The sequence below is a fragment of the Gopherus evgoodei genome, chromosome 9 (genome assembly GCF_007399415.2).
Source record: "Gopherus evgoodei ecotype Sinaloan lineage chromosome 9, rGopEvg1_v1.p, whole genome shotgun sequence".
Lineage (NCBI taxonomy): Eukaryota > Metazoa > Chordata > Testudines > Testudinidae > Gopherus > Gopherus evgoodei.
Window position 1 is genome coordinate 30,935,838 of NC_044330.1, and position 25,017 is coordinate 30,960,854.

Here is a 25,017-nt window from a genome sequence, read left to right on the forward strand (position 1 = left end):
ACTTCCATTACATGAGTACTGGTGAGTGTTAGCTCCAGGAGTGGAATGGGAGCAGTTTCTCACTGATGCTATATGAGGACTTGAAACATCCATTTTCCCTTGATAAGTAATATTAGCTTTCCCTGGCAAGTTGGGGTTGTGAGCCATCCATCTGTGCAGAATAAAGGAGCTCTTCAGAAAGAAACACTTCTGTTATGAAGATGAACTTCTTGCAGCCTAACTGTTTAAATAGTTAAAGCCAGACTTTCTAAAGAGTTCAGGGCTGGAATTTCAGGTGCTTAGCACCTACAATTGGGACCAGATGTTTTAAACTGTTAAGAGCTCAGCAGCTCCCAGTATGAAATTTCTGGCTAGATTTTTCAAAAGAGCTCCAAATTTTACCAATTATTTGGTGCTTAATTGGGGGTGGAACAATTCTGAAAATCTGGCCTGCATTGTGGGTGCTGAGTTCTTTTGAAAATGGGAACTGTAATGACTGTAGGGAAGCAGCATTGTGTGTCCTCAGCTCTGCTACAGCTCCAGTTCCTCTTTTCTCAAGTAAATACTGACCTCAGGATGGGTCATTACTGCAAATCTCAGTCCTTGACTTCCTTGATTAATTAGCTGTAGGGAGTTGGAAGAAAGTCTTCTGTAAGAATTCTCACTGTTCTGTTTGACTGATCTTGTTTAAACAGGTGGCCTCATAAAGAAATAGCCTAAGGACAAGAATTTTTTTATTGATATAGTAAACAGTTAAAAAGGCAGGAGCTAAATAAACTTGCTCACTTGTGCAGCTTGTGTCAATTTCAGATTATCCACTGAAAAGCAGTCCTGTTGACAATTTACAAGAAATTCAGCACAGTTGCTTAGGGAGCAGCTGGTTCATACATTGTAATGACATAATATACCAAATAAACTTTGTTTTTAGTTGAGTAATTGAGACCTGTCCAATGCATGCTTGAAACAAACGCTTCATTGAGTAGAATGGGTCTGATCCAAAGACCAGTTAAGTCAATGGAAAGAATTTGATATCCATCCAAGTCCATGGCTGGTTACACATAGTCTGAGAAGGCATTCAGGTTGGACTCAATTAACATAACAAGCAATAAGATAAAGAAAATGCAAGTGAAGCTTTGAGTCCCATTTTGTGAGTAGGTGTTAGTATACACACTGTGTGTATGAAATTAGCACTTTACTGTATGGCAAATTCAAAGCACCTTTTAGTAAAGTAAGCATTTTATTTGTATTATCCCAGCTCTGTTTTATTTCAAAAGAACAAAATACCAGACTACATTCAGGCAGCACTTATAGCCCAGTTACTAAGGCATTTGCAAAATACTAATTATCAGTCGGTTTCTGCATCTGGAAAGTGACCCATACTTCAGGAACAATATGTTCTAATTTCTGTCTGAAGGACCACAATAGGGAAATGTTCCGAAGAGTGTTTATCCTTATTAACACTAATTTAGATCAATGGGAGTTACTAAATTTGGGAGGCTTTGCTGGAAGTTGAACCAGTTCCCTCTTCCCCCCCCCCCCCCCCCCCCCCCCCGAATCAGGAGACCAAAAGGTGTCAATCAGCTGCCTTTGTCCTTGACCAAGATTGGCTCAGCCAAAGGAGTATGAGCCTGGACTTGTCATAAACTTCCTAACTGTCAGGGTGATTAAGCACTGGAATAAATTACCTAGGGAGGTTGTGGAATCTCCATCATTGGAGATTTTTAAGAGCAGCTTAGACAAACACCTGTCAGGAGTGGTCTAGGTCAGGGGTAGGCAACTGATGGCACATGTGCCAAAGGTGACATGCGGGCTGATTTTTCAGTGGCGCTCTCACTGCCCAGGTCCTGGTCACTGGTTGGAGAGCTCTGCATTTTAATTTTATTTTAAATGAAGCTTCTTAAACATTTTTAAAAACCTTATTTACGTTTACATACAACAATAGTTTGGTTATATATTATAGACTTCTAAAAACAAAAATGTATTACTGGTATGCGAAACCTTAAATTAGAGTGAATAAATGAAGTTTCGGCACACCACTTCTGAAAGGTTGCCTACCTCTGGTCTAGATAATACTTAGTCCTGCTATGAGTACAGGGCACTGGACTAGATGACCTCTCAAGGTCCCTTCCAGTCCTATGATTCTATAACATTTGAGTCCCTGGATGGTGGAAATAGCATTAAAAGATCAGGCCTTGATTTTTTTTATTTTACTTTCTTAATTTTATGTTTTTGTCTCATAGTTGATTCCTGGAGACAAAAAGCTTATGGAAAGACTAATAAACATACAAACACTGCATATAAGTTTTTAATTTCCTGTAGGATGGGTATGCTCGGTGCTACCTGCAGTGCAACATACGCTGCTTATAAATTGTTGGGAGAACAGTTGCTTATTTACTTTCTTACGTTTAAGTGATATTGTGAGGAGGTTACTTTTGTTTTTTGAAGTGGTAAAAGTACATGACTCGTCTTGATAAGCAAAGAAACATCTGATACTCTAGCCAGTTCTGACTATTTTGCAGTGAGGCACACACTTAATGTACACATCACAAAAGAGTGATTATTGTGAAGTTTGTGATGCAGATAAAGATTTCAAAAGAGCTTAACACTCTCAGGGTATGGCTACACTTGAAATTTCAAAGTGCTACTGCGGCAGCGCTTTGAAGTGTGAGTGTGGTTGGAGCGCCAGCGCTGGGAGAGAGTTCTCCCAGTGCTGCATGTAAACCACATCCTCTACGGGTGTAGCTTGCAGCGCTGAGAGCCGCGTTCCCAGCGCTGTGGCACTGATTACACTGAAGCTTTACAGCGCTGTATCTTGCAGCGCTCAGGGGAGTGTTTTTTCACACCCCTGAGCGCGAAAGTTGCAGTGCTGTAAAATGCCAGTGTAGCCAAGGCCTCAGTAGTTCCCAGTTTAATACTTATGGCCAGATTTTCAGTACATCTTAGTACATAGGGAACTGTGCTCTTCAAAGGATAGATTTTTTTTTCAAATGTTAACTGTCTGGCATGTAAGTATGTATTGGTGCATGAAATGCTAGTCAATATGTGCTTCAAAGCTGAGGCAAACTGCTTTAGAATTCAGAACATAATTTGAACTTTAACATTTCAGCTTAGTGCTTTTATTATTTTTAACAACTATTTAAAATGTTTATGATCTCTTTCCCCCCGCCACCCTCCTCTGCGTATTTTTAAAGACAAAAGAGAGTATCTTATTGCCCTTATATAAATCCATGGTACGCCTACATCTTGAATATTGCATACAGATGTGGCCGCCTCATCTCAAAAATATATATACTGGCATTAGAAAAGGTTCAGAGAAGGGCAACTAAAATGATTTGGGGTTTGGAGAGGGTCCCATATGAGGAGACATTAAAGAGGCTAGGACTTTTCATCTTGGAAAAGAGGAGACTAAGGGGGGATATGATAGAGGTGTGTAAAGTCATGAGTGATGTAGAGAAAGTAAATAAGGGAAAGTTATTAACTTGTTCTCATAATACAAGAACTAGTGGTCACCAAATGAAATTAATGGGCAGCAGGTTTAAAACCAAATAAAAGGAAGTTTTTCTTCACACAACGCACAGTCAACTTGTGGAGCTCCTTACCTGAGGAGGTTGTGAAGGCTTGGATTATAAGTGTTTAAAAGGGAACTGGATAAATTCATGGAGGTTAGGTCCATTAATGGCTATTAGCCAGGATGGGTAAGGAAGGGTGTCCCTAGCCTCTGTTTGTCAGAGGGTGGAGATGGGTGGCAGGAGAGAGAGAACTTGATCATTGCCTGTTGGATTCACTCCCTCTGCAGCACCTGGCATTGGCCACTGTCAGTAGACAGGATACTGGGCTAGATGGACCTTTGGTCTGACCCAGTATGGCTGTTCTTATGAGTAACTGTCAACCCTCCAATGCTAATAAAGCCACCCAGGGCCCAATCCTGCAAGGTATTGCATGCTAAAGTTAATGGGACTTGAAGATAGTCTGCATTTCTCAGAAGAACTCAGCAACTTGCAGAATCAGCAGAGGGGGACAGCAAGGTCTTGGAAATGTGCGTAGTCTGATCTAACTAAGCAGTAATATTCTCTCAGCTCACCGCTATCTGTCTCACAGGTTAATTAATTTGAAGTATTCAAATATGGTTCTTACTTTAGACAAAACAATATGTTTGCATTTGAGCATGTTCTGGTGTTAACAATCCTGGAAAAAGTCTCAGTCAAATGCTTCCATTCTTCTTCCTGATATATGCTGAATATTTTAACAAGAAATTCTTTTGTTGGTTGGCTACTTTCTTTGACAATGTAAATGTCTCATAATTAAGGCTGATTCCCTCACTCTCAATACTGAAATGTGTTTTAAGTATTGTATGTGCATCCAGATCTTAGTACCTGTTGGCTGGCTTGCATAGATCTGTATACATCAACGTAGTCAAACTTTTAACCATTTTTATTACAGATACTAATAGTTCCCCTGAACCACCACCCTTAATGCTGTCCAGATGCTATACTTCTCTTCTTTTTTCCAGCGAATCTGGTCTTTGCAAGTTTTTAAATCATATACAACTTTAAAATCAGCTTTACAATTGTCATAAATCACTCATTTTCATGTTTATTGGCAGAATTCTAATTGGAGCATTCCAGCTCTTGCATTAACACATTTAATTTTTCTATTGTGAAGGCCAAGACCGCTCCTGTGAGCAGTAGGCAGTGCAAACTAATGTCACACTAGTGATCTGGAATGGGGAGTACTTTCTAGGGTCTTTCACTTCCCATCCAGGTAGCAATTTATGGTATTGTGATCAGATTCAGGAAGGAAAGAGTAGGGGAGCCAGTCTCATTGCTACAGGACCTTTATAGTCATGTAGGGCTCTGGTGGAAGAAAAATAGAATTGTTTTAGGCCTAGCTGGAGTAAACACATTCAGGGTTAGACCTTTTCTCATGAAGGGCTCTCCTTTTCTTGGAACAGTGACAACATACAATGTTGCTGTGTGTCTAGGAAGACTTGTCTTTTCTTGGATTCCTTTGTACCGGGGTAGGCAACCAACCTATGGCACCTGGCCACCGGTCTGGGGGACTCTGCATGTTAATTTAATTTTAAATGAAGCGTCTTAAACATTTAAAAAACCTTATTTACTTATATAACTAAACTATTGTTGTATGTAGTTATAGACTTTTATAGAAAGAGACCTTCTAAAAACGTTAAAATGTATTACTGGCACGCAAAACCTTAAATTAGAGTGAATAAATGAAGACTCAGCACATCACTTCTGAAAGGCTGCCGATCCCTGCTTTGTACTGTAATGAAATTAAATTGCCTACTAGTTGCTCCTTTAAAAGTACACATGTGAGTTCTGAGTTATACTTGCCCAAATGGGCAAGGAGTACTTTGTGTGTGGTTTCAAAAGAGGAAAAAAATTAAGTTGAAAATAAAGTACTATCCAATATGTTTTAAATCAGCTGCATGCTAGCAAGTTAATTACCTTGCCTTATACAGAAAATGTTGTAGAGTTCCTTACATTTTCCAGGATATGCTCCAGAAAAAATACTTGATTTGTAACACAGATTACAAAATGTAACTCTCATATACACAGATTGTATCACAAAGAAGCTATTAAGAGTTTTCCTTATCAACCTTCAGTGGTCTCATCATGAAGTTCTGGGTAATTTTGAGTTTTGAATTCTACTCCATAGTTCCAAAACCCAAGAATCACTTCTCTTTGCCAAATTGGTTTGGATTTTAGTACATTCAGTAGTTTTCCATTACCTTTTTATATTTACTGTTGTGTTTGAGACAGCACATTTATGAGCGCAACAAAAATAAAACTGTTTACTGCAGTGGTTCTCAAACTTTTGTACTGGTGACCCCTTTCACGCAGCAAGCCTCTGAGTGTGACCCCCGCCAATAAATTATAAAAAAGTGTGTTTATATTTAACACCATTATAAATGCTGGAGGCAAAGGCGTTTGGGAGTGGAGGCTGACAGCTCATAACCTCCCAAGTAATAACCTCATGACCCCCTGAAGGGTCCCAACCTCCAGTTTGAGAACTCCTGGTCTACTGTGTCATGCCTGAAGGAATCTGTCAGGAGAAGGTGCTTGCTGTGCAGATATATTGGTTATAAGCATAGTTATGGACTTACTAACCAATTATCCATTCCAAACAAAAAAAACAAATAAACCTCTGTTCAAGGCCCAGGAGGTGGGGAGAGGTAGGGAAAGTTCACCAGCAGCTTTTTCTAAATTCAAAGTACTAAAAATTCTGGGAGTGCAGGCACCTGAATTCTGAAGGCAATTTTTATTTATTTATTTATTATACTTTTAGACTGCCACTTGATGTGGATGGCCAACATCTAAAAGTGGCTGGGGTTCCTTTTTTACGGGTTATTGGCGGCTTTTCTGTTCCAACTCGAGTGGATGCAGAAGTTGGAAGGAACGAAAGTAGAATAACAGGACTCTTACGAATTTCAGCTGTTCCCTGCTTCTGTATCCATGGAAATAAGCATCCAACTGGGGACCGAACAAGGGTTTAGAGAAACTTTTTTTTTCTCCCTCTGTTTTCATTTTCTATGGAAATTGGATCAGAAAGGCAGCTGCAGGAACTCTTAGCCACTTTAAGCTATTGGTTGTGACTTTAGAGTACTCAGTACCAGGTTTCAAAATAGTTAAATGAAGGGGGTGTGGAATCTATCTATTCGTCTGTGATCATCCAGTGAGGGAGAGAACGAGCTAGCAACTGCAGTAGAATCTCAGAGTTGTGAACACTTTGAGAATGGAGGTTGTTCATAACTCTGAAATGTTCGTAAATCTGAACAAATGTTATGTTTGTTCTTTCAAAAGTTTACAACTGAACATTGACTTAATGCAGCTTTGAAACTTTACTATGAAGAAGGAAAAATGCTGCTTTTAACGTCTTGATTTAAATGAAACAAGCACAGAAAGTTTCCTTACCTTGTCAAATCCTGCTTTAAATTATCCCTTTATTTTTTTTAGTAGTTTACATTTTATACAGTACTGTACTGTATTTGCTTTTTTCTCCTTTCGGTCTCTGCTGCTGCCTGATTCCATACTTCTGGTTCTAAATGAGGTATGGGGTTGACGGGTCAGTTTGCAACTCTGGTGTTCATAATTCTGAGGTTCTGCTGTAATACTTTATATGCAGGGCTAGTTAAATCTTACTTTCCCATTTCAGGGATCTGAATCTTCACTTGCATCCTCTTTGATGCATCCTACAGTCTGGAGAGTGATGTATGCCTTATTACTCAGGGAACACTGTAGTGGGTCAGGGCATCTATATGGATGGCTGGTCTCTCTGTCCAACTTGCATGGTTTCCATCTTCTGTTTGGTGCCGTGCAGTCAAGCCCACCTGCCCAGATCTCAGCCTGTCTCCCCGACACACTTGAATAAGTCCAGCTGGAGGTATAGCTGGGCTAAGGCAGGCTCCCCATGGTTCCCAGAAATGGACAGCATGTCTGGCTCCTAGGCTTGGGTAGCGAGCGGAGCTCCTGTGGCTGCCCTGAGCACTGGCTCCACAGCTCTCGTGGGCCGGGAACTGCGACTAGTGGGAGCTGCAAGGATGGCACCTGCAGGCATGGGCAGTGAACAGAGCTCCCCCACCCCTCTGTGTAAGAGCTGGATATGCCATCCACTTCTGGGAGCTGACTAAGGTAAGCGCTGCTTAGCTGGAGTCCACATCTCAAATTCCCCCACACACCTTAACTCCCTCCCAGACCCCGCTGTTATGCTATACAAAGCACATGGAATCTTTTATAGAGGAAAAAGCAAATATGCTGCATTTATTGAAAATTTAAGAGTTAGCATATGCTTTTCAGTCATGCACACACACATGCACACACACACACACACACAGTCCGGCCAGTTGATGTTTACCAGTCTGTTGTAGCTCAAGTCAGTCTAATGGCCAGTTAGATTGAGCACGGGTGAGGAACTGGGCTCTTGTCGGTCACGATCCGATGCTCCTGGAGTGTGGCAAGAAACCCAAGGCTCCATGGCAGAGCACCCTGTTGTTATAGTCTTTTTTTTCCTCTGTTGAAATCTATGGATTTTGCTGTGTCAGTTTGTGACTGGGTTACTTCTTAATTGGTGTATCTTTTGATGTTAAGATTCCAATACACCTCCTGAGAGGGTCATCCTGGCCTGGTTTAGATTTAATCAGTTGTCCTTATGGGTGCCAGCCTTCACCTCAGGGTCGTCAGTCTGCCCTCTCTTCATTATGAATGCGCATTGATGGTGTCAGGTTGTCTCTTCATGCCTTCTTCCTTGACCATTTGGCTATAACAATGGTCTTCACACCTTATCTTTTCCTGATGCATGCATTCCTCATTCACACAATCGCTTAGGGTATGGCTACATTTGGAATTTCAAAGCGCTGCCCCAGCTGCGCTGCGGGAGCGCTGCTGCGGCAGCGCTTTGAAGTGTGAGTGTAGTCAGAGCGGCAGCGCTGGGAGAGAGCTCTCCCAGCGCTGCATGTAAACCACATCCCTTACGGGTGTAGCGTGCAGCACCGGGAGCCGCGCTCCCAGCGCTGCTGCCCTGATTACACTGACGCTTTACAGCACTGTATCTTGCAGCGCTCAGGGGGGTGTTTTTTCACACCCCAGTTGCAGCGCTGTAAAGTGAGTGTAGCCAAGGCCTTACTGTTGTCTGTATACCTTTGGAGGTTTCTGTATTTTATATTCAGCAGATACATTGTAAATCAAGCCTTGCTAAATCTTATAACTAAAAAAATTCACATTGGGGCTTCAGGTCCTCAACATTCCTCTAATCTCCTTAACATAGATACAATACAAGATCCTGTCTCTTACTTACTAAAACCTTTAAGACAAAGATATATAACTAGAGTGCCTAATTTGTAATACCTATAGGAAACCATAGTAGACGTTATAACTTATCCTAAAACAAAAGGGTAACCATAATCAGTCGTAAGGATTGTTCTCATCTGTCATTCTTTTCTGCTATTCAAAAAGGGTGGCTGACAGGATAAAATCAAATCATATATTAATTTTCATAGTACAAATATAAAATACTTCTCCTACACCACACCCTCTTCCACATGCCCCCCCTCCCACACTCCAGAACCCTTGGCCCTGCCCCAGAGCCACACTCCCAGCCTGAATCCTCAGGCCCTCCTGCACCCCAACTCCCTGCCCTAGCCCGGAGCCCCCCTCCCACACCTTGAACCCCATATTTCTGGCTCACCCCCTCCTGCACCCCTATCCCAGCCTGGTGAAGGTGCGGGAGGGTGAATGAATAAAAATAAAAATAAAAACCATGTGGGTCAAAGATTGGCAAAAGTCTAGCTAGTCACACATTGTTTGGCAGGAGGCTTGGGCAGAGGACATTGTTACTTAAATGTGACAGAACTGTTCCTGGCTTAGACCTTGTTGGCTAAAGTTCAATCCAAAGCACAGATTCTGAATTATAGTTCTGACTACTGAAAACAAATCTTTATGATGGAAGTGTTGTCAGATCCTTGACTGTAGTGGCCCAAAAGTCAGTTATGCAAGGGAAATTAGATGATGATGTAAAACGTTCATTAGGATTCCTAACAGGTTACAAAGACCTTTGTATGCAACAACCTTGGTTTTCTTGACGTGACTGGCAAAGTGTTTCCTTATTGGTAAAGTTATAATTTGCATTTAAAAATGAGCACATTTGCCTCTGGAGATACTGTGTCAGCCAAATGCTGAGTGTGTCTCAGCAGCTGTCTCTGTTTTATTTATGTAATTGTCAGAATGTCCTCTATAGTAACACTCTGCTAAATTTAGCACACTCAGCTGGATTGAAGTTCCGGTCTTCATACTTCCTTTTATACTTTGGTATTGCGTTGGGCTGTAGGATTGCATGCTTCCTGTTTACAAATTTCAAATGCTGCTTAAGTCTGTTGTGTAAAGAGAGGCCTGATGCTCCCCTCTGGTGACAGACCAGAGGCAAATAACAGCTTGTATGTCGATGGAGGAATATTGCCAAAGAGTAGGTGGAAAAGCAGCGCTGCATGAGGAGTCCCTTTGCCCCCTGCATGGATATTACTGGTCTTCTGCAGCTACCTTGGCTTCGTGCATGTATGGATCTGGGGAGGGCACAGTCATGTTTGTTGTCAGAAATATTTTTGTGTGTGTAAATTGTGTGTGGTATTGGAAGCTTCCAGAAACAAGATAAGATCCGTTTTAATTTCACCAATTTGTAACACTATGCCATGGGTGTCCTGTTAGTAGCAGTGTTCAAACCCAGACCCTCTACATCTAAAAGCATAAGTCCCTACTGCTAAGCTAAAAGATCCCACTCTGTAAGCACAAAGGCTGTATGAACTCTAGTATCCAGCTATTAGAGCAGGATAGAGCCACACTGGGTGACGCTGAGTTACAAGCACATTATGTAGTTTTATGGAGATGAAATGCCGAGTTTTAACATGAACATTTTTTATCACTGTTTCTTCTTTTTCTCTTCCCCCTCCTGCTTTTTAAGTGAGATGATAGTTTGGTAAAGGTACTGAACTGACAGACTTTAATATAGTAAGTCCTGCTTTTATCCACAGGGCCAAGTCCTGCTTGGTGTCTGTGAGTAGCCCTCTTGGAGTAAAGGAAACTACTCACATGAGTAAGGAGGCTAGGAGTTGGCCCAGGAAAATTTTATATCAAGTACAGTGATGGAAGAATCTTCCCAACATTGCTTCATCAATGCATCCTAACCTTTATTTAGAGGGATCACCTTTGGGAGCCAGATGCTAAGTGCAGAATTCAATCTTTGATCTATGGCAGGGGTAGGCAACCTATGGCACAGGTGCCAAAGGCGGCACGTGAGCTGATTTTCAGTAGCACTCACACTGCCTGGGTCCTGGCCACTGGTCTTAGGGGGCTCTGCATTTTAATTTAATTTTAAATGAAGCTTCTTAAATATTTTAAAAACCTTATTTACTTTACATACAACAATAGTTTAGTTATATATTATAGGCTTGGAAAAAGAGACATTCTAAAAACATTAACGTGTATTACTGACATGCAAAACCTTAAATCAGAGTGAATAAATGAAGACTGGGCACACCACTTCTGAAAGGTTGCTGACCCCCGATCTATGGCTTAGTCTTTCATCAGGGCATGAGATATGACAGATTTTGTGATGTGTAGAAATCTGCTAAGAAATGTACTGATGCTATTGTATTATGTGGTCTTTTATTTGTTAATTTGAGGTTTCAGATGCATCACATCTTGGAATCAAAAGACACCTTGATTAAACTTACTTGTTCTGTTTCTGTTTATCACATATAGTAGTTTTATGACTTCAACATGATTTCAATAGAGTTACCTTAGGTTTATTCCAGTATAAGATCAGAATATGACCCATTGCCTTTAAGGACTTGCTGTATCTGAATGACTAAATTGGTGAATTTAGGTCCCTTTTAAATAAGAGTAATTTTACCTCTTATATTTTCATAGCAGATTTCAAGGAATTTTTAATTGAAATTGACATTAGAAAGTAAATGTTTTGCAGACTAATATGTTAAAGCCACCAGGCTTCTTTTTTTCTTAAAATTGCTCAGAAATATTACTAATGAGAAGTAGAATTGTCGAAGACATTGACATTAAAGATGAGTTGATAAGGAATTTAATGCGATGTGTGAATATATTTTTTTAAGTCTTTCTTTTACAGAGAGAGCTGATTCTTTTCTCAGGGCAAGTCTATGCTACAGTTTTACATCAGTGCAGCTGCAACACATCTGGGGGCTTTTTTCACACTCCTAAGCGAAGTAATGTATATTAACCTATGCTATTGTTTAGACCTGCCCTCACTTACTTAGGAATAAGTGAGCAGCAGCTGCAAGGAAGTCAGTGGAGCTATACCAGTTCATGAGATTAGAATAAGGCCTATGAAGTTATATGAATTACATGAGTATTTTTTTAGTAACTTGTTGGTTTGAAAGAAGAGAGCTTCTTTTTCAGTTGTGTGCCCATATAACTGTAATCTGATTAAATTTTTGCAGTCTCTCCTGACACAATAGACAGGATGACAGCACATTCTGTCTGCTTTCTTCAGACAGATCCCAGTTTTAAAAAACCTGAAACCTCAAAGAGTAACTATTGTGTAAACAGAGTCCAACTGGAAGCACAGTAGCTGCAGTTGCTACTGGGTTTGCAAAAGAACTGTTTAAGAATCACAAACACCTAACAATGTGTACCCTTGTGTGATCAATGGATTAGAGCTGCTGAATGAGAGTATGTAACAACTCACTAGCTGTAATATAAAAAATGCATGTTCAAACCAGAACAAATATACCAGAAGACAAAATATTCTTATTGCAGATATTATTTATAGCCTCAATTTGGTATGACACAGTTTGAGACACTAAATAATGTAATCAGTTTGTGGTTTCAATTAATATGAATCATCTTGTAGGTCCTCTTGAAAATCAGTGTCAACTGTTCCTCAATTTGGCTGCTTACATTTCCCCATTTTATACAGTCCCAGGATGATTATTTACACATCAGCATGGTTGCTCATTTCCCCTGTCTTGAATGAGTCTAGAAAAATGTACTGGACCATTATGGGGCTGTATAATGAATGTTGGGCTAAATGAACACAGTGCAGATTGGACTGCATGCCCCAAATGTCTTTGCGCAAAATGCTGATGGCTTTATACAAACTTCCATTATACCAAAAAACAACCCCGCCCCCTTAATTAGGTATGCTAGATAACTTGTGCTTGTGGGAACATATGTTTGGTTTGAACATGTTGGTTTGAATTTTTTTCTGAGTCATTAAGTTGAATTGTATATTAAAAAAATCTGATCTCGCCAAGACTTGGCACTTACATCATCTTGTCTAGTACATATATTGAAATCTTTGACCTTAACATTCTTCAGGAAAGGGTAGAAGTAAAATATGTCTGCTGCAAATGAAATTCTGCCAAGTCTTGTAAATCTGTAGCCAGTTCCTTAGGGGTCATAAAGGATTAACTTGGCCTTGTAACACAGTCTAATATGATCATTTTCCAGTGCATTTTATACTTCTTAAGTGCTATATTTTTACATTCATATATAATTTACTCTCATTTCACAGGGGAAAAAAACCTGCCCTTTTCTCTTCAGTTTTGTTTTAGCTGTGGTCCAGGATTTACTTTTATTCATTCTATATTGACTCCTGTATAACTACTTTAGATTGGATGTCCTTTAAAACAAACAGGTTTTTCGTCATATAGAAGTGTTATTTCACATTTTGTATCTGGTTGTAGATCAGTACCTCTGTGGATACTTTGCACTGAAGTCCTATTGTGAGATTAATCCATACATTTTAAAATGCGGGGACTGTATTTTTACAAAAGGCTGCTGAAATATTTTTAAGTTGAAATGCTTGAAAAATTAAAAAATACTTGGATAAGCACCCTAAAGCTTGGATGTTTATCTAAACCTCTCTAGTATACAAACTTGAGCTGTAAATCTCAAATAGATTTTTTTTTTTTTGGTCACACCAAGTATTTCCAGTTTCCACTTTGGCTGGAGATATCAGAGCCACCTCTCCTGCACGATTTTGGTACTTTTGATCCGGGAAATGAAGATGTTCAAGGACCAGAGGAGTAGGAAATAATTCTTTTTCTAACCTCCAGAAATTTTTGTCCACTCAGTTATTAGTTTATCTGTACACCTTCACTGATCTCTATTAAATGCTACTGTTTGCTTAGAATAGCATGCACATTTCTATAGGCTCTTTGATCCAAAAGAATTTCCAAATACTTTAAATTAAAATTGACACCACTTCACCACTGAAATAAAGCTACACAAGGGAGGGAAGACAGCAGCTAGGCAGACAGCTAGGGCAAGGCATTGCACAACAGGAGTCGCAGGTGTAATTTTGATTCCCTATTTCTGTGGATCTTAAAGCCAATCCCTGTAGTCTAGTGGGATTGAATTAAAAGGAAACACTTTCTTTCATGAACACTCTAGGTTCCACCTTCCATGTGGTTAGAGAATCATGTTGTTTTCTTGGGCCCTGTCATTCTGTTCCTAGTTCTCCTTTTGCTATTTTTACTAGCTCTCACCCAGTAATCAAAGGAGTAGGTGAAGGAGCACTGATATAATGATAGTTCAATTGGTTTGGTGAAGCTCACTGATCCCAGGGAACAGTAACTAGTGATATGCATCCCACAAGGCAAGTGACGGAAATGGTTAAGCAGTATATTTACTACATCATGGTTGGTTTATTCTATTGTTGCCAAACAAAACAAAATGCCACCTGGAAGGTGACCAGTAAAATACACAGATGTTGAAAACTTGTGTGTTTAGGGGGTGATCAGTCTGTCCTGGAGCAAGCTGCTTTCATAGTAGGGATGTTACAGTTTCTGCCTAGAACAGATGTTGCAGCACTGCTAAAGATAAGACTAGGAGATTTTTCTTGGGAAAGTGAAGCAACGTGAACTCAGTCTGGAGGAGATCATTTTGAATTTTTGGATGAGTTGATCTCACAAGCTCTGGGTATAGCTACACTTGAAATTTCAAAGCGCTGTCGCGGCAGCGCTTTGAAGTGTGAGTGTAGTCAGAGTGCCAGCGCTGGGAGAGAGCTCTCCCAGCGCTGCACGTAAACCACATCCCTTACGGGTGTAGCTTGCAGCGCTGATTACACTGAGGCTTTACAGCGCTGTATCTTGCAGCGCTCAGGGGGGTGTTTTTTCACACCCGAGCGCGAAAGTTGCAGCGCTGTAAAGTGCCAGTGTAGCCATGGCCTCTTTAGAAAACAGCTGTGGCTTGAACCAAACTAGAGAACTGAAATACTCACTGGCGGACTGACCAGTCTGGCTAGAAAGTTAAAGTTGGATAGGGTTCCTGCATGATTAGGTATCCATAACTGAATGTGGACCTTTATTGCATAGCCGTGGTACTGAGGCCATGGTACAGAGCACTGGTCAACAGTTGAGTCAGGGCAATGCCAAGCTTTTTTGGAGTTTCACAGTTTCATCTGAACCCTTCAAGATAGCAACTTCTCAGACAAAAGCAAAGGCGATGACAAGAAAGTTTGTACTACCATTTTGCTGGCATGCTACTGAAAGTACAGAGTAGGCAACAAGGTGGCATACAGACCTCAGACTTGGAATAAGAATGAACAGCTTTTCTCTTTGACACCATGTTTTAAAGGCAAAAAAATTTAATCGGTCACAGGAGTGCAGGCTTCCAGGGGACTCTACTCCCAGCAGTGTGTTTCTAGAACTGTAAAAATGTTAACCTATAAACAGAGTCTCCAAGCCCGTGTGCCTGCCAACTGCATTTAAAGAATTTGGTTAGCTGGATCTGGTACAAAATTCTGTAGTGCATTGCTGCCGTGCGGTTATCAGACATAGGATTATGACTAGATATGTATTGCGTCATTTTTTTTAAAGAGCCCTTCCTGTCTCATAGCTATATTAGCTTCTTTTTAGTTTAGATTCCATTTGTTTGTGTCTAAAATATATTCTGCTTTTTTCATTGTGGGATATGGAAGAACACAGGGTATCCATCTGAAGTCATTGGTTCCTCATTTGAAGTTATAATTCTGTAATGTGACATCCTCTCCATTTTTTTTCTAAATCAGACACACCAGGGGCACAGGTACTTTAGGAACTCCACAATGTTGCTCGATGTGGACTGTGAAAGCTAATATGCATTCAAATCTGATGGTCAGCCTCTTTGTCATAAACTGTGGCTTTGTGATATAAAGTTGTTGATCTTCTCTTTTTTGCTCCCACCAGATAAACTATTAGTTCTTACTGTAGCAACTAAAGAAACAGATGGCTTTCACCGCTTCATGCAAACTGCAAAGCACTTCAACTATACAGTGAAGGTACTGTATGCTCTGTCACTCATACTGAATATTGGACATAGTTTTATAGCCTTAACTCAGAAATGAAATAGTCTTAACACAGAAACAATGTGTCATGATTATGCTGCCGTAAGGTAAAACAGTTATGGAACCTAGCAATGGAGACAACCCATTAGGTCATCTGTTCTGTATTCTTGCAGGATAGGTTTCCCATTATACATTTGCTAGTGTTTTGTCTAGTCTGTTTCTAAATGTGCCAGGGAATGAGGTTTCTTCCACTGACCTTGAGAAATTATTCCACAGATTCATAGATTTCACAGTTGGGAAGACCTTTCTGAAAGTATAAATTTTCTTTCTTAATTTAATTCCATTACTACCACATCTGTCATTACTTCTAGCTATTTTGCTGTTACACCTTTTTATTCTAAGCATGCCACTCCTCCTTCAGTATTTGCACCCTTCAAGTGTTTGTAGATTATCATGTCACACCTTAGTAGTTGCTTAGCAAAGCTATATTTATTTGACTACCTTCTCATCCCTCCTGCAGCAAAAACCCATGGGAGCTGTGCTGACAGAGCTCATGCAGCTGAAGATGCCTTCAGGGCCCCATACCTCTTAAATGGGTCCTACTACTGGGGATGGGTTGGGGGGGGCATGGAAACCTAATAAATTCCTTAGCTGTGTTACATTTCCCAGGGAATCTCTGTAGAGCTGGTGAGAGGACAATACAAATCTTCCCAATCCTTCCTTATCACTCTTTCACCACTTTTGCTTGCCCAATCCTCTTGCTGGCCTACTCTGTCCTGCTGTTTCCATGCAGAATGAAGGAATCTGTATCTTGAAGCTGTCTCCTGCATGCAAATCTCACAGGAGCATGATCAACCCCCTCCTCCCCCCGCCCTGTTTCTTAAACTTTTCCTTAAGACAAAACCAAGGGATTGAAATGAATCTGTGGTAAAACATTATCCATGCTTATCACACTATTGAAACCGTAAATCAAAAGAGACCAATTAATGACTGTTGGCTCATTGATATCTCTTTTAGAAAGAAGTAGAAATGCTGCAGTCTGTTTACTTCAACCATCAATTCCTGAAAAAGTACAGGAGGAAAAATCATCTTAATAATATATTAAAAATCCTAGGAAACTACCTTTGGAGAGTGCCATTTGCTTGTAATTTTGCTGATTGTTCTATAGCACCTATATTGCTATAATCCTGCTGATACTTAGTAGTTCAAGAAAAATAATAATCTTGTGTTAAACTTTCAAGGCTTACAAAAGATTTACGTGTTTATTGCTGATATGATTCCCTACAATACTTGGTAAGGATGGAATTCTGTTTAGTTAATTTAATTGCCTATCATACACTGAGGAATCCATCCTAAAATTCTAGTGTGAGAAAGTGGCCTGAGGCATTAAAAACAACTAAATGTTTATAGTTTCCATTGTCATGTCTCTTCCATGCTCTTTCATCCCTCTTTCCCTCCAAATACTGTAGCAATGTTTAAAGGTCCATGTTGTGAATGATTGTTTTAATACACAATTTAGAGGAATATTACCATCCACATATCTTCTCTTCCTAAGCGAGACAGATATGAGTAGGGTGACCAGATGTCCCAATTTTATAGGGACAGTCCTGATATTTGGGGCTTTTTCTTATATAGGCACCGATTACCTTCCACCCCTTGTCCTGATTTTTCACATTTGCTGTCTGGTCACCCTAGATATGAGATGTAGTAGAAAGTAATTTTTCGGTTCTTGTTTGGTTAGGAAATCTCTCCTATTTCTGAAATAATGTCATTGTGCTCAGTTCTACTTGACATGGAAAACTTACAATGCTTGACATGCTGTCTCACTGCACTTTACAGTGCTATAATATCCACTAGTTAGTGTTTGCTTGCTTACCTTTTCTTTAACATCCATTTTTTAATGTGACTATATTAAAAATTGCCCTCTGGGTACAAGCAACAAAATGTACTTTGTCCCTGTTTCCAGGTTCTTGGTAAAGGTGAAGAGTGGAAAGGTGGAAAGTTAATTAACTCTATTGGAGGAGGACAGAAAGTGCGATTGCTGAAAGAAGGAATAGAAAGCTATGCTGATCAAGAGGACTTGGTTGTAATGTTTATTGAATGGTAAGCAAATTCTGCTCGTTGCTCTCATGCCCTACTCTGTATAGGATGCTAAAAGTTCCTGTGGCATGCTGATATTTTCTCCTGCTTTAGTTTTTATCTGAGAAAGTTAGCTTCTAGTTTTCCATTCATAAAAATATTATGCAATTGGAGCAGATGTTGGTTTTGTCAGATTTACAGATGTAAAAATTGTTATGGAGCCATGGCTCTGCTGTACTATGAACAATGTTGTTGCATGAACAAGCTGTGAAACGCGTTGACTGACTGGACATTTGGTTATTAGTTTACCTTTTCCCATGAAAAACAACTGTCTTGTTGCTGTTATAACAGAAAGTGATTGTGAAGATGGAAATGGTGTATGCGGAAGTGGTAAAAGCTTCAAACTGAAGTGGTGGCTAGTAGACCGCTGGGGCATAATTCTCAGAAATGCTAAAGCCCCTTTATGTTGGTCTGGCAGTTTAAAGAGGTCTTAAATAGGCTGGAAATGCTCCCTGAAAAATCTCCTGTGTGAGGAGTCTCCCCACCTGCGGTAGAGCAGCAGTAAAGGCCCCCTCACCAGGCATGATTCTACTGCCTATGAGGAGAGGACAGCCCCAAAGCAGGGATGTAACATGCTGCAGCACACTGAACTACAGCTGCTTCCCAGGGCCCATAGCAAAGTATAAGTTAGAGCAGCCTCTCTGAGGGCCAGGTAGGTCCCTCTCAGACCAGAATACAAGGAGCACAAAAGTGACTTGAAGCCATCTTTCCCTATATTCCCCCCCCACCCCCCCAAAAAAAAATTCCCTCCTGTTCCTTCCCTAAGGATAGGAATGGTGTAACTGAGAATCTGGTCCATGGAAGTCTACAGAAGCTTCCCTGTCAACTTCAATCAGAGCCAGGTCAAACCTTTAAAGCAGTTGCTTTGGTGGATGCAATGAGAGTGAATCACAAAGTAGGGAATTGTAGAAATGCTTCAGTTTGCACACTCTGAGAAGCCGTGTGAGCTGAGTAACATCTGCTGCTTTTATTATTGACAGTGATCTGATGCAGACTTTTGTTAGTTTGGAATAAAATTTTTTGCAGACATACTACAATTCTTTTTTCTTTTCATCTTTAAAACCACTCATTCTGTCATTTTCACACATTATCGTTCTAAACAAGACCACAGTGCAATGGCCTCTTGGGTTTACACCAGGTTAATTTCTTTCAATTTAGTATAACTTCTAAACTTTGAAGGAAATCCAAAATTGCACAGGAGTGTTTTTGCAATTTAAACGGATATGGAGGGGCTAGGTTAGTAAAGTTCGTGTGTGTGAGTGATCTCCCTGCATTACCTTATTTATTCAAAATTTTCCATGCTTTTCTGTCTACATTATGAGTTAAGGCAGCTGTTCAACTGGATTGTCAACCTTACAGTCATGTTTTATGTCTTGAGTTACATTCTCTCATTTTTTCTTTGTGATATGCAAGAAGTAGTTAGAAACAGAAAGCGCAAATCAGTTTATCCACTTTATGAATAACATTTGTAATAGAACTAAGATAGGGGGACTAAATATTTTCACACTCCTACATTTAGTTTGCATTTAGAGTGATATACGATTGGTAGGATAAGCGACCATTCAGATATTAAATTTCTACTTACAAACACTTTCTTTCATATTTAACCTTATTACCAATTTACTGCATTTTGATAAATGGAATGCATCTTGAGAGCAGTTGTTTGTTTTAATTCTTTAAAAGGAGTTAATCTTATTTGGGTTTGATTAAAATGAGTAATTTAGTCTGCCCTACTGGCCAAGTACTAGTGAAACTTATTTTAAAAATTTTAATTTTGAAGATATCTTTACTTAAGGTGTGTGTATGTGTGTTGTGAAATCACTTTCAAATTTTTATACTGATTGTAGAGGGATTTCCACCCTTTCCCCCCCAACATTTTACATTTCTTGAGTTAAATTCTGTCCTTTTGCTTTTGCCCTCTCCCTAAGTGGGTGTAAAAGTCACGAGGTCTTAGTTCTATAATTTGACTAGTAAACTCTCATATTGCTAATTCTCTGAGTCCCAGGTTCAAATCCTACTGTTGCTCATGCAAGATCAGTTAGATATACTGAACTACTGGTGCAGTCACATCATTTCACAGAGGAACAAGTTCATTTTTCTAGCATAGAAATGGGCTGTGGTGTTAATCTAAACTATGGCTCACCACCTGTGTAGAATTGGGAAGGAATTTTTCCCATGCTGCAAGATACTTTTTCTTTTTTGCTTTCCTTGAAGTAACAGGCAGGCATGGCATGTAATGAATGATACAATCATTGACAAGATTTAGTTACATTAATGTCCAAATGTTGCAGGAAAGTAGGATAGTTTTTGCTTACTCCAACCCTGAGCAATGGGCCAGGAGCCAATGCGGACTCAGACAGGGGTATTGGGCATCTAAATTGTGCACATGTTCACTCATCCATTTATTTTTTGCACTTCTCTCCATGAAAGAGGAGCATTAGAAGGATAGTTAATCCCTAATGCTGGCATTTGTTTGGATCAGAAGTGAAGCTGCCTTGTAGGATAAGAGAACCATTTCAGTTGGTGGAAATTGGAGCTCCACAACGGATTGGTGTTGCTGACTAACAGCAGTGGCGGTGTTGTTTAAAGCTCACTGTTAATAAAGTTCAATCACACTGACTAATAAAGCTTCAGCTTGTTTTTTAGAGCCAGAAACACCTGTGTGGGGTTATTCTTTCACTTGCTGAGTCCTGGACAGCGTATCCATTTCACAAATAGCTAGTGCAGGACATTGCACTTATCTTCTGGGGATGAGGGAGGAATAGTGCCACCTTTGATAAACTTTTTATTGCAGAAGTAAATTTGCGTAGGAAGCAGTGCTCTGGAGACACATCCGGTTCCTGTCCTTAGCTGGAAGATGCTACAGTAGATCCATTTGATCAAAGTGGAAAAGTAGCCTGCCTTAAAACTACTGGGCTAAAGCCTTTGACCAACCCCTATTTTTCTTCTCCACATCTGCCTATCCCCTCTGTCTTGCTGTATCCTAGCTCTGAGTCAGGCTTCACCAATTTGAATGGGAAGAGGAGGGAAGGATGTATCTGGGCAAAGCAGATAATTTCTGTAAGGCTGGGGGGAGACTCCAAGGATACTTATTTCTTTAATTAAACCTTGTGCCAAACCTACAGGAGAGCCAACCAGTTTTCATAAACCTGCTTACTTTTATATATGTTACGGAACACACTTCCTTTCTTTGGGGTGCCTATTTACCAGTTGCTCTGCGTTGTGCTGCAGAGCCCTCCTCCTCTTTTCTGCTTCCAAACTAGTGGTGGCTGGGTTGGTCAGGTCTGCCAAGCCAAATGGATATGATTACATTTTTTTTTAAAAGGCTCTTTAGACAATTGGAAAACTGGAATGAGTGTTAAGAAGTTCTGTGAAATGTAAAGATACTTGGATGTGAAGCACTTTATTTTAGCATCATAAATTTAAATCCTTTTAGAAAAGTCTGTAAAGCAGCACCCTTATTCCTACTGAGCAGTACCTTACTCTAAGTAGGTACCCTTCACTTCAAAGGACTACGCTTAGAGTAGTTCTCAGTGGATGGATTCTTCTTTAGCTTGTTCCTGCATTTGAGGGAGGGAAAAAGCTTTCAGGCAGAGACTTGGGGTCTTGGGGAGGTGAAGGGGGTTGACCTTCTTTTACAGCGTGGGGCATGGATCACTTGCTGGTTTGAACTAGAGTAAATGGTGGATTCTCTGTAACATGAAGGCTTTAAATTATAATTTGAGGAATTCATTAATGCAGCCAGAGGTTAGAAGCCTGTTACAGGAGTGGGCGGGTGAGGTTCTGTGGTCTGCTTTGTGCAGGAAGTTAGATTAGATGATACTGATGGTTCCTTCTGGCCTTAGTCTGAGTCATTGACACCTTTTGCAGGGGCATACTCAGCCTCTGCTGCCTGTCCCAACCCATGTAAATTAGAATGCCTTTCGGGCTGCTCTGACACTCTGCGTCCCATGGTTGCTGGGAAGCAAAGAATAGCTGTTGCGCAGTGTGCTCTGGCATGCCTGCTCCCAGTGTGTATGCTTATGCCTTTTGGAGTTAAGTGCAGCAAGAAATTGCACCTGCTTGAAGAGAAAGGGACACCAAAGATACCACTTTCAGAAAAATGAGTTTCCTTCCAAATTACTCCATTTGTCTTCAGAGTAATTTATGAGGCAAGGATTTTTTTCCCGTGACTCCAAAACATGGTGGTATTGCTATTACTGTGTCCTCATCCTGGCAGATAGATTGAGATTGGTTTTTGAAGTCTTTCTTCCCCTCTTCCTCCATAGGAAATAAACTGGAAAATATGCAGCTATGCCAAGTCTCTCCGTTTTGGAATAGGGCTTCTTTTTGGCCAAGGGACTAAACTCTTGACTCTGCTGCTTCTGTTACGGTTCATAACAAGTAGCTTTTGCCAGTGGTTTGTTCTTCCTTTAGAGAGGATGCTTTGAAAACCCATTTCTCATAAATGCCTCTTTCAACACCTGTTTTATTACTTAAACAGTATTTTCCTCTAGAGTAAATCAGGTAAATGCCACTAATTTGCATGCTAAGATTTAATCTGGGGAAAATAGGGACATGGGCAGATATCATGCCCTCCAATGCCAAGGTCCACAGGAAAGTCAAAGTTAGGTGGAGAAGCTAACTGCATTGTGTGATATGGGTTGGGGGCAGGTATAACATTAGCACCAAATCAGGTCTTGAGGACTTCAGCCACTGGTGTAGCGTCATTGGTACAAATCTCTAGTGTAAAAGGGGAAGGCAAACAAGTGCAATTAGCCCTACTTCCAAGCAAAATAAGCTGTACCACTTCAAAGAGTATCTTATTTTTTGTTTTGCTGGCTATACTGGGTGTTGGTACAGCTACACCATGGTCACTGACTGCTTTACCTGATTAGCAGGGGCAGCTGTATGTATTTTGCTGCTCCAGGCATGACAGGCACTCAGCTTTTGGCAGCACACCTGTGGGAGGTCTGCTGGTAACGTGGATTCGGTGGCATGCCTGTGAGAAGTCTGCTGATGCCGTGGCTTCAGTGGTAATTTGGCGGCAGGGACGCCAAAGGCGCGAGACTGGCAGACCTGCAGGCACGTTGCCAAAAGCTGCCTGCCTGCTGCCCTCACGGTGACCATCAGGTTGCTCCCGCCCCGTGGCTTGCTGCCCCAGGCATGTACTTGGAGCGCTGGTGCCTGGAGCCACCCCTGCTGATTAGAGGAGGCCTCAGAGGAATTGAGCCTTGTCAGGTGACAGGGATATGTAATTTAGAAATGCACATTGGCAGGAATAATTTGAACTACACATAAACATTGCTTATTGTAAAATTAACTGTAACCTTTTGGGAAAGAGACTTGGGCATCATTGTTGTCAGCTCAATGAAAATTGCTGCTCAATAAGCAATAGCAGACAAAACAAAATATTAAGATGTGTAAAGAATGGGATAGAAAATATTATAATACTCTCAATGGTATGTATGGTACGTCTACACTATGGGATTATTCTGATTTTACATAAACTGGTTTTATAAAACAGATTGTATAAAGTTGAGTGCACGTGGCCACACTAAGCACATTAATTCGACGGTGTGCGTCCATGGTCCGAGGCTAGCGTCGATTTCCGGAGCGTTGCACTGTGGATAGCTATTCCGTAGCTATCCCATAGTTCCTGCAGTCTCCTGCGCCCCTTAGAATTCTGGGTTGAGAGCCCAGTGGCTGATGGGCAAAAATCATTGTCGCGGGTGGTTCTGGGTAAATGTCGTCAGTTATTCCTTCCTCTGGGAAAGCAACGGTAGACAATCATTTTGCGCCCTTTTTCCCTGGATTGCCCTGACAGACGCCATAGCACGGCAAACATGGAGCCCGTTCAGCTTTTTTTTTTTTTAGTCACCATATGTGTACTGGATGCCACGGACAGAGGCGATACTCCAGCGCTACACAGCAGCATTCATTTGCTTTTGCATGATAGCAGAGACAGTTATCAGTCGTTCTGTACCGTCTGCTGCCGGTGTAAATTGGCAATAAGATGATGGTTATCTGTCCTTCTGTGCTGTCTGCTGCTATCATGGGTATCCCTGGCTGAGATCGGCCGGGGGGCACACAGGCAAAACTGGGAATGACTCCCTGAGTCAATCCCTCCTTTATGGTTTCTAAAAATAGTCCTGCCTAGAATATGGGGCAAGTGTACTAGAGAACCAGTGTATCAAAGAGCACAGCTGCTCCGTGTCAGATTCCGCAGAAATGATGAGCTACATGCCATTCACGGGGGGTGCCTCTGCAACAATCCCACCCATTGCTTCCCTGCTCCCCCGTCCTTCCTGGGCTACCTCCCCATTTGTGGCAGTGTCCCCCTCATTTGTGTCATGAAGTTATAAAGAATGCAGGAATAAGAAATAATGACTTGTTAGTGAGATAAAATGAGGGGGAGGCAGCCTCCTGGTGCTATGACAGTCCAGGCAGGACATTAAGCGGTGCGAGGGAGAGAAGCCCAGCATGCCACTGCTATGATAGTCCAGGCAGGACAGAATCTTTTCTTTACACATGAAAGGGAGGGGGCTGATGGAGCTCAGCTCCCAGTTGCGATGATGAGGACGAGTTACCAGCCGTTCTGTACCATCTACCGAGAATCATTCCTATTTTCACCCAGGCGCCCCCAGCCAGCCTCACCTGAAGCCAGCCAGCAGCACTCACGGGTTGATAATAAGGACGGTTACCAGTCCTACTGCACCATCTGCCACCGGGCAGGGGAGAGGAGTGGATACTGCTCTTCACTGCTGCAGCATTGTGTCTACCAGCAGCATTCAGTAGACATAGGGTGACATTGAAAGAAGTCAAGAAACTATTTCTTTCCCTTTTCTTTCACGGGGGGGGCGGGGGGGAGTAAATGGACGATCTGTTACCTGAACCACGCCGGACAATGTGTTTGAACCTACAGGCATTGGGAGCTCAGCCAAGAATGCAAATACTTTTTGGAGACTGCTGTGGACTGTGGGATAGCTGGAGTCCTAAGTACCCCCTCCCTCCCTCCATGAGCATCCATCCGAGTCTCTGGCTTCCCATTATGCTTGTCACGCAGCACTGTGTAGCCTGGAGATTTTTTTTTTTTCAAACGCTTTGGCA

General features: G+C 41.1%; 1 protein-coding gene across 4 annotated transcripts in view; it reads left to right on the forward strand.

The window, feature by feature from the left end:
• PLOD2 (procollagen-lysine,2-oxoglutarate 5-dioxygenase 2) overlaps positions 1-25,017 on the forward strand; it is an 84,204-nt gene that overhangs the window by 7,263 nt on the left and 51,924 nt on the right. For all 4 annotated transcript variants that reach the window (XM_030576030.1, XM_030576031.1, XM_030576027.1 and 1 more), the window contains exons 2-3: positions 15,692-15,783; positions 17,756-17,892. In XM_030576030.1, the coding sequence (XP_030431890.1) occupies positions 15,692-15,783; positions 17,756-17,892 (229 nt within the window). The remainder of the gene's footprint in view (positions 1-15,691; positions 15,784-17,755; positions 17,893-25,017) is intronic.